Here is a 10,298-nt window from a genome sequence, read left to right on the forward strand (position 1 = left end):
ACGTGCGAAAGTCATATGATTTACCAAAGACAACACATTCTTACTTTTAAACAAAGGTCAAGGTCGGGATTTGTAAAATTTTGCTTTATCTGTATCATAATTTTTATCGCAAAAAATACTTAAATTCAGGTAAATTATAATATATTTCAATTGAATTATAATAGACACAATTATACTTAAATATATTAAAATATTTTGATTCAATAAATCATAGACAATGCGATATGATCCTTTACACGTAAATGTTTAACAATTTTGTATTACGCTCGTAATACCATCGACCCTTAAGTATTTTACACCAAAATAATGAAACAATTGATCTTTTTCTGCATAAAACAGTATGTAAATTTTAGTTGTCAATTTATAAAACATTTGTTATTGATTAACGATTGTAGTATTTGTGACATTGTATGAATATTTTTTGCATTTATATTATTATATTACAATAACTAAAAAATATTTAAAAATCATCATGACTGATGATGTAAAAGATTAAGATTTATATATGTATTATTTACTAAGATAATACCAGCATAATACAGTTCATATACCGCAACCATGTCAGCCCGAGAAGAAATATTTGATAAAATTGAAAAATTTAGAACCAGTGTTATTTCAGCATTAACGGAAATTGCTGAACTCGATGTGACATGTAAATCAATTCTTGAGCAACATCTTAACGATTCGAACTCCTTGAATTCTAAATCTATTCTAAAAATACAAGCAGTTATTGATTATATGTATGAACAAGTAAATATTGGTAATTGGAAGGAAGTAAGGTTATATTTGAGAAAAACCTTAACTGTTGCGACTTTCCTGCGTCTTAAAGCACATTTAAAAGTTAATGACATTATGTCAGACGACATAATAAAGGAAGCTCTTCACATAATTGATTTTGGAATATTGTTTGGTTGCCCTCTTGATGCTGAACCAAATTTGTTACAACTGTGTGCTTCATGTCTCCACTCCTACTTAAAACTTGATGACCAACATGATGTTACAGAAAGAAAAATCATCATCAATAGTGAAACTCAATCTAAAAGTCCATATAATTGCAAAGTATTGGACGTATTGGATTGCCCGAGTATGGAACATTTCTTCAGAAGTTACATTCTGGCTGAAAAGCCTATTGTTTTAGACAATTGTCTAAGTCACTGGCCAGCAATTACAAAATGGCAAGATCAAAGCTATTTTATTAAATTGGCTGGATTACGAACAGTATCAATTGAGCTAGGAAAAGATTACACAGATTCCAATTGGACCCAGAAACTTATGACTCTAGAGGAATTTATAAAAAATCACATTTATAATGAAAATGGAACTACGGGATATCTTGCTCAATATCAACTCTTTGACCAGATTCCTGAGCTGAGGAAAGATATTATAGAACCAGAATATTGTTGTTTCTCGGAAACTAATGATCCAGTAGATGTCATGGCATGGTATGGCCCCAAGGGTACGGTGTCACCACTACACCATGACCCAAAGAAAAATTTATTGGCACAAGTTGTTGGAGAAAAACTAGTATTTATATTTTCACCACAGGATTCTGAATATTTGTATCCTCATGAACATGAGTTATTAAATAACACAGCCAGAATTGATCCAAGAACACCTAACTTTGAAAAGTTTCCAAAGTATAAAGATGCTAATGGATACTACTGTTTGCTCAAAGCTGGTCAGATGCTGTATATACCACCAAAGTGGTGGCATTTTGTTGAGTCACAATCAGTCAGTTTTTCTGTTAGTTTCTGGTGGGAATAGAATAGAATGTCTCAAAATGTAAGTAGTTTTATATATTTTTTTTTGTTTGTGATAATTTATATAATTTATGTTTTGAATTAAGTTTTAAATAGGTATATTTTTTGTGATAATTAAAATTATATAAAGTTTTATAAACTTGCTATAATACATAAAATAGTGAAGAAATATTAAAAAACTAGTTCCATAAAATTTTTGTATGTTTTGTAATTAGATAAGATTAAAAATGTACAGTAGAACAGACTTATAGTTATATTATATTAAGAGTTATAATTATATTAAGAGTATTTTATTTAACTTATTGCTTATTGGGAATATTAATATGATCAAGATTTTAATGTATGGTAAATAATCCATTATCTGTAATAATGGTTAAGCAGTTAAAATTATAGATGAAGATAATTCCTTGTAGCTCATATATTGTGCAATAATATTATTCAGTCTGTGTTCATTTTGAATAATTATAAACAACTAGCCTAGTGATCTTAGATTCAGTGCTGTCATTCACAATATACTGATTGTTATAAAATCTGTATCATAAAACCAAAGAGTGAAAATCATTTTATAATGTCAATGTCATATGTAAATAGTTATTTATTCAACATAAATAGTTGGAACATTGATTTTTATTTATATTCATTATTCAGCGCCCTTCCTATTAACATCCTTCTAACTTCAGATGTGCCTGCACCTATTTCATACAGTTTTGCATCTCTCAAAATTCTACCAGTTGGGTAGTCATTAATAAATCCATTACCACCTGAAAAAAATAAAATGATATTATTACTATAATATATATATACAATCTGACTGGATGCAGAAGACAGAGAAAAGGTTTTGACCTTAAGAGAAATCTATAATCCAGCAGTGGATTCCGATTGATTATGATTAATTATTTTTCTAATAAGATCTTATTTCCAATAAGGTAGTCAAGTCATATTACCTAAAATTTGTATAGCATCAAGTGCGATTTGTGTCGCTTTTTCAGCGCAGTATAGAATAACACCAGCGCAATCTTTACTGTTCACATGACCCTCGTCACACGCCTTTGCTACATTGTACAAGTAACTTCGACACGCGCTTAACGTTGTGTACATATCCGCCATTTTGCCCTGAAATTAAACATTATAAATTCAATTTAAAAAAAACGGTCTGCTTTACAGTCAAATATATATATTATTATAATAAAGACAGTTTTGATTCAGGTACTTTTATAAACTTTATTAAAAAAAGGCCATAAATAATTATCATAAGATGATCATTATTTCAGAGTTCCATAAAATAATTACATAATATAAACTAAGAAATTGTTTAAGAAAAGTATATAACTATGTAGTATATACTGTTAGATTTTGGAAGTGTGCGTATGTTTGTGTAAATGTTATAGAATACCATATCACAAGTTAGCGTTGAGAATCACGTCAAAATCAGACCTTTGCATACTTAGTTAATGTTTTAGTTTAGTTATATTTAATTATTCGTTTAATTTATAAAGTAAATTGTCAAAATGATAGTAATGAAATTTGCATACATTGATAATATGGCATGATATTGCCATATAGATATTTGTTATTTTTGAAAAGTTTACTTTAAGTGCCTTAATTCCATCTCACTGCATATATTATTGCCATATCTTATATTTATTTATTGCTATATAATTATTTACACGTGTTCCATTTTTCTATTTTTATTTAGTAATATTTTATGTTTCAGTTTATCCAGATTTTATCAATCAATTTCCTAATAAGTATATGTGTACCTATTTATAGTTAATATAATTTTAGATTATAAACATAGTAAAGGAACGTATGGTATATCATGCCAAATACACTGTTTATGTAATCTATTAAAGCAACGTCACATAATAAATAAATGTCTATCAAATACCTAGTCGTTTTCGTCTCAATACTCCGTAGGCGCTTTCGCTTACGATGAATCAATCAAAGTTCTATGTTCATCGAACTATTTGAGAACCGTAATATAATAACGTCATTATGTTTTGGCTATTCTTATGCTACGATAATTGAGATTTGACTTTTGTGTGTAATCTAGTAGTACCTACCTACTTTCATTTTTGTTATTGTTACGTCAATATATTGAAGCGCAAGATTCATCTTGCTCTTGTACATTGTTATTGGTATATTCCGTCTCAATTCGACCTCTGCCATCCATGTCCGTAATAAGAGTAGGTGTCTTGATGTACGAAGTGTGAAGTTCATTCATTCGCACAGGAAATGTTTGATTACGCAGATAGTGGACATATTTAGAACGTATGTTAATTAATAGGTATTTCTTAAAAGTATTTTTAAATATCTCTGGGAATTTGCTCGCAATTCGATTTTGTATCTAGCGGTTAACGTAAACGTCGCCAGCTTTTTCTTGATCATTTACATATCTCTTGATTAAATTTTTGAATTAAAACACAAAAAAGCCTTTTCTACAAATAGGCCTCACTTGATATTATATGCTTTTTTTAAATCATTATCTTCAGAACTACTTTCTTTGTAAACCATTTAATCTAATATTCGAGCATATGTAAAAAAGTTCGAGCGTAATTTTGCTGTTATTTTCAGAATACCTACTTTATTAGTATAATAATTAAGTTCATTTAATATCAAAAAGACTTCTGATTTTAAATTTCTATAGTTACAACTTTTTCATCGTAAAGTAAAATTTTAGTACTCAAACGATTGTTAATATATTTATTAATATCAACGTACCTGTAAAAGCTGGAATTCTCCAATAGATTTGCCAAACTGTTTCCTTGTGTGGGCGTACTCGAATGCCGTGTCTATAGCAGCCTGCATAAGTCCTACAGGTCCAGCGGCTAACACTAACCTCTCCAGGTCCAATCCGGACATAAGAACGTAGACTCCTTTGTTTTCTTCGCCTAAGAGATTCATCGCTGGTACCTGGTTCCATGTGGTAAAATAAATAAAAGTATTTAATAATCTTCTTAACATTATAAATCTAAAAACATTTAGGAATTTGTAACGTGATCTTTAGCCAATATTTATTATTCATTTCGTTGTCAGCGTTATAGCAGTGTAGTTAACATCGTGAGAAAACCATTTGTATGAAACACGTTTGAAATTCTGCCATGTGTACTTCCAACCCGCAGTCGAACTACGAGTAGCGTGATGGAAGATAAAAGAATCGCCTGTTAATATTAACATAAAATAATAATAAGTCTTAGGGCAGTATACTTCAAAAAAGAATTATTCGACTGCCTCGTTGGTCTAGTGGCTTGATATAAGGCCGCAGACCCGAAGGTCCTGGGTTCAATTCCCAGGTCGGGCCATTAAAAAGTTATTGGGTTTTTCTGTCAGAAAAATTCTCAGTAGCAGCCCGTAGTCTGGAAGTTGGAAGTGTAAACACTCCCGTGCCTCGGAAAGCACGTAAAGCCGTTGGTCCTGCGCCTGAACTCTTTTCGGTCATGTCGGATTGCCGTCCCATCGGATTATGAGAGTTAAGGAATAGAGAGTGCACCTGTGTTTGCGCACACACTTGTGCACTATAATATCTCCTGCGTAGTTGGCTAATCTCTCTTGAGATTGGCCGCCGTGGCCGAAATCGGTCTGGAGGACATTTAATAAAAGAATTATTTATATAAATCGTGTTTTTAAAAAGTATATATACAAAAAAAGTAAGTATTATATAAAACTCATTTAAGTATATTTTATATAATATAAAATGCGTGATTAGTTTTAATTAATAATTTTAATCGTTTCAATTATGATATCGCCGATTTTTTTATTATAACAATGACATTAATTTATAATTTAATTTTAACATTTTTAAAATTACTAATGTTTTTTTGTTACTTTTAAATTGAATTTGATTAGATTGAATCTGGAAGTGCTATGTACACTCGTAATTGACATGCATATTAGATATACTATTATCGTTTTATAAATTACTTTTTTCAATGCTTTATATGTATGTTGTAAGTGTGATTTAACAAATAAATAAATAAATGTATATTCGAACTGTGCCATCAACACTTGAGTATTGCGCTAAGCGTGCCAAACCTACGTGGCCGACAGATGCAGGTGCGAATTTATTTGATATACTATTAAATTTATATTATATTATCTGAGTGCAAAAACACAACACAGTTAGTTACTTAAGAATACGAATAAGTGCATCATAAAAATAATTTGCGACTGCATCAAGTCGGGAGTACATATACATATACATTAGCTGAATTGACTAAAAACGACAGAAAGATATTATTATAAAATGTATTATAAAATCAATATTTGTGAAGTTTTTTTTTGTTCAGTCAAAATAGTAAAAAATAACTTTACAAGTACCTTGCAATCTTCAAAAACTAGTTCACCAGTATTCGACCCTCTCATTCCGAGTTTATCCAATTTCTGTGCGGTCGAAAATCCAGGGAAATCTTTTTCTATTAAAAATGCTGATATGCTATGTTGAGGTTTGTTCGTTTGACTAGTTTTTGCGTAAACCTAAAATTTGGAGATATAATTTTACTGACTAAGAAATCGGTACCAATAGTAGCATAAAATCACAGGCAACAAACATTTTCAGTTTCAATAATGAAGAAAATAATATAAGGCGGCATATTGGCACAGTCACTGTGCAATCAGGATCGTAACAATACAATTACTATAAAGATAGTTGTTTCTCAGTTAAAAATATGAAGAGTAAGAAAAGTGAGCACATGAATGGGGGCCTAGTCACAATAAAAATCTCAAACTATTGAAATAAAATTAAATTTTAAAGCAAGTATGCGTCACATAAATCAAGTAGATAGTTATGACATTTAGTGAGTAGTTGATTTTCCTACCACTAATACATCAGCGTCAGGTCCATTTGTTATCCAGAATTTATTTCCATTAAGAACATAGTAATCCCCTTTTTTTTCAGCTCGCAATTTCATAGAGACGACATCGCTGCCTGCGCCGGGCTCAGACATCGCAAGCGCTCCTATGTGTTCACCGGAACATAACTAAAATCGATTATTAAATAAAATTATTCAAGATAATTTATCACCTTAAGTAATTAGCATATTTATTATAATTCAATGCGGGTTATTTTAGTACTTAAAATTAATTTATATCGATATTTTTGATTAATTTGATCTATCAGTAATGTAATACTAAATGAAACATTTTTTTCTTAATAAAGACACCTATATACTTATTCCAACTAAGGATGTTTAAGACACTGGGTATACAATTCTATATAAAGGTGATTCAAACATGAAACTTACTTTAGGTAAATATTTACTCTTTTGTTCATGGCTGCCGTTTCTATTTATCTGATTAATACATAAATTGGAATGCGCTCCGTATGACAGGGCAATTGCACCGCAAGCTCTAAAAAAAAATGCGTCAAATATTTCATATAACTATTGTACATATTTAGTGAAGAGAATAAATAGGAAGGAACGATGAACGATATTTGATGAAGTAACTCCAACGTTACTTGTTATTTAGAGTTCTGTACTTAGAAGCTTTCCAAACAAAGTTTTTATAAGTTATGCCACTTTTCTTGAGATACCTAATCGATTTAGTAGTTTCAATTAGTAGTAAGGCTTAATGCAAGCCTGTCTGAGTAGCAGTATAACTACAAAGGACATAACATCTTAGTTCCCAAGGTCGGTGGCGCATTGCCGATATAAGGGTTTGCATTGATGAATATTTCTTACAATATTTATGGTACCACTTCTTACTTTGAACAATAATTTTTAAAAAAATAATCTGAATTTTTTTATTATCTGTATAAACGAAATTGTTAAAACATTTTTTTCATTATAATACAAGAGCAATATCTAGGAAGTTTTAATCATCACCTCGAGAGCTCTTCCATAATGACACAGTGATCTGAATATTTCCCTCCGGTCCCGCCATAATCGGTATTCGCAGTAATGCCTGCAATTAATTTCGTAAAAGGTTAACTTTTATTAAGTATGTCAACGTTATTCTCAAGCAAAGTTAAAACAGACATTTTAAATATTTTCAATAAAATTATTTAAGCGTATAGTATTTTCTACTATTGAAAACATTTGGGGATTTTCTCTGATTTTGACTGCCACATATATAATGCCTAGACTAAACATCTGGTTTCGCCTTTTACATGGCAGTAGACACTAACAGCCATACCCGCTTCGCGATCCGCAACCTGATGCACCCGTAAAGGCTTGGCCCTTATGCTTTAAATAAAACTATAATATCAACCGAAATATAACATTTACATAATATAGTTTGTAAATATAAAGCACCTTATCTTAACATCGACTAGCAAGTTGCTTATGTTATAAAAAATGTCCTTTGTAATTTTTATTTAATGTATTTTCACTAAATATTGACAATACGGGTTCAACTTTTCAGTAATTTCCAAACATTAAACAGCACGATAATTAGGTACATACAGAATATTTAAAACTTTTTGACTTTATTTGTGTAAATATTCGGGAATCGAATCTGAATTTGTTGACTGTCACTGTATGATGTACACTGAAATATTATAATATAATTATTAAGTTATAACTTACCTAGAAGTCCCAGATTCCCAAGTTTTTTCCAAAATTCTCTTATTTCATTGAAATTATTTTCTTTGTCGATTTGTGCTGCTTTTGGCGCGAGCTCTTTTTGAGCGAAGTCAAAAACTAATTGTCGCAACTAAAAATTTAATTATTATAAACAAATTTTCTAAATCAGTAGATTTTTAAAAAGTTTTTAGAGAGAACAAATCATACAATTTTAGATAGTTTAATTTTATGTATGCCGTGTGATAATAAAATCAATCGTCATGCCTACGTAATGAACATATGAAATATCACAAACAAGTTACAAGATATAAACATGTTAAATATCAAAATAATCATTATTGTCTTATCGATCTAAATGGAAGCTTACGTCAAAAAAATATTTTAAAACAAAAAAGGATAAGCACTTAAGTTTAAAAAAAATTGCAAAATAATTAGAATCTTTAAATAATGGCTAAACACACATTCACATTATTGGTTAACAATTTTTTTTATTCATTTTACTTCTACACTATAAAAGCATGACACATACATATTCTTAAAGTGAAAACTATAACTATTTAGAAAAAAAAACCGGCAAAAAACTGTTTTTTATAAGTTCATGATACTTAATTTATTTAATTGAAATATCCCAGAGATTCGTCTATATAAAAAAAAACTCTATTATCTAACTAAGAATAATTTAATTCGTCACTAAGGTATACGAATATTAATTCTATCTTTTCACCTGTTGCTGTTCGCTAGACAATCCAAATATGTTTTCGTCGATCGGATAATGAGACATGCGTCTCACGATGGTTTTTCCTGCACATTTCTCAATCAATCGCTTCACTCGCGTAAACCTAAGCGCCATTGTCATTCCGTCCACACACAACTACCACGTAATATATACTGAGTTGTAACACATAAATTTACACTAAATGAAAATAACACTTATTATCATAACAATTTAAACGATAATGGTGTATTTCACATTAATGATAATGAAATACACGCATTGGTGATAACTTTAACAAAAATATTATACTTATCGTTACCTACTGGTAGCAAATATTTTTTTTGTTTCGATAACAATGAACTATTAATAACGGTTGATAAGTAACTTGGTATAATTAACATGAGATATATTTTGATGTTATCTTAAGCTTAACTCTACAATTACGAGAAATACACATATTCTATGATAAGGTTGTGTACAAATTTACGATTTTTCATAAGAATGTTTAAGAGTGATAATTACGTTTTTGCCTTGAATTTTTTAAATTATTCTTCGTACATTTGTAAATGTACTTGACAGACTCGATTGCAATGATATAATTGCAGCTACTCGAGTATTGCTACTACTTATAAGGTAAAAAATAATGTAAGACTTGAATATTTATTTATTTGTTTTGGGAAACATACAGCATAATATAATACATAAACATTTGGTAACAAAATATGTCTCACATAAGCCAACAAAGTTTCCACTTTTACATTCAAACTGGAGTGAAGCTAACAATAACAAGTTATTTAACAATTAATTAAAATATTTAAATCATATTACAAATTTGAGCAGACATCACTTTTATTATGATTTTAAATAGCTTTGTATCATCGGCATATAGAACTATTTTAGAATTTTGTAAATTTTTCAATATATCATTAATGAAAATGTTAAACAATAGGGGACGGAGGTGAGAGCCCTGAGTAACCCCAGATGTTATGGGGACAAAACTAGATATGTGTCCCTTGCCAGCAACTGCTTGAGTTCTGTCACGGAGATATGATTTTATCCATCTTAGCCGCCGCTTAGTTCGCCGTGTATACCAAAATATACAAGTTTTTTAATTAATAACGAATGTGGAATTTTATCAAATGCTTTTGAGTAATCAGTATACACAGCGTCAACTTGATGTCCTCTCTCCATGGCTAAAAGAACAACATCGAGAAACTCAACTAGATTAGACTTAACTAATCTTTTATTCACGAATCCATGTTGCTGGGTAATGAGCAGAAGTTTTATTAAAGGAAACAGAAT

The 10,298-nt window shown here is 30.0% G+C and overlaps 2 protein-coding genes across 2 annotated transcripts; one reads left to right on the plus strand and one right to left on the minus strand.

Annotated features, from left to right (window-relative positions):
• Window positions 1-382: 382 nt before the first annotated feature.
• Window positions 383-2,183, plus strand: LOC126768675 (bifunctional peptidase and arginyl-hydroxylase JMJD5). The gene has a single exon (XM_050486923.1). It carries the CDS (start codon window positions 559-561, stop codon window positions 1,762-1,764), a length of 1,206 nt encoding a protein of 401 aa, XP_050342880.1. The 5' UTR covers window positions 383-558; the 3' UTR covers window positions 1,765-2,183.
• A 154-nt stretch (window positions 2,184-2,337) lies between these two features.
• LOC126768671 (isovaleryl-CoA dehydrogenase, mitochondrial) lies at window positions 2,338-9,196 on the minus strand. The gene is made up of 9 exons (XM_050486914.1): window positions 9,006-9,196; window positions 8,285-8,411; window positions 7,583-7,661; window positions 7,001-7,106; window positions 6,575-6,736; window positions 6,078-6,233; window positions 4,482-4,673; window positions 2,705-2,873; window positions 2,338-2,521 (listed from the first exon to the last, which is right to left on the minus strand). The coding sequence occupies exons 1-9, from the start codon at window positions 9,135-9,137 to the stop codon at window positions 2,388-2,390; spliced, it is 1,257 nt and encodes a 418-aa protein (XP_050342871.1). The 5' UTR covers window positions 9,138-9,196; the 3' UTR covers window positions 2,338-2,387.
• Window positions 9,197-10,298: the final 1,102 nt, after the last annotated feature.

The sequence above is a fragment of the Nymphalis io genome, chromosome 5, assembly GCF_905147045.1.
Source record: "Nymphalis io chromosome 5, ilAglIoxx1.1, whole genome shotgun sequence".
Classification (NCBI taxonomy): Eukaryota; Metazoa; Arthropoda; class Insecta; order Lepidoptera; family Nymphalidae; genus Nymphalis; species Nymphalis io.

Bases quoted from the DNA above. Each gene is read 5' to 3' on its own strand.
- LOC126768675 (XM_050486923.1), top strand. From the start codon at position 559: ATGTCAGCCCGAGAAGAAATATTTGATAAAATTGAAAAATTTAGAACC.
- LOC126768671 (XM_050486914.1), bottom strand. From the start codon at position 9,137: ATGACAATGGCGCTTAGGTTTACGCGAGTGAAGCGATTGATTGAGAAA. The intron at 8,412-9,005 runs GTGAAAAGATAG...TTAAATTTTTAG, and splicing joins TGTCTAGCGAACAGCAACAG to TTGCGACAATTAGTTTTTGA. The intron at 2,874-4,481 runs GTACGTTGATAT...GTTTAATTTCAG, and splicing joins GAGAATTCCAGCTTTTACAG to GGCAAAATGGCGGATATGTA.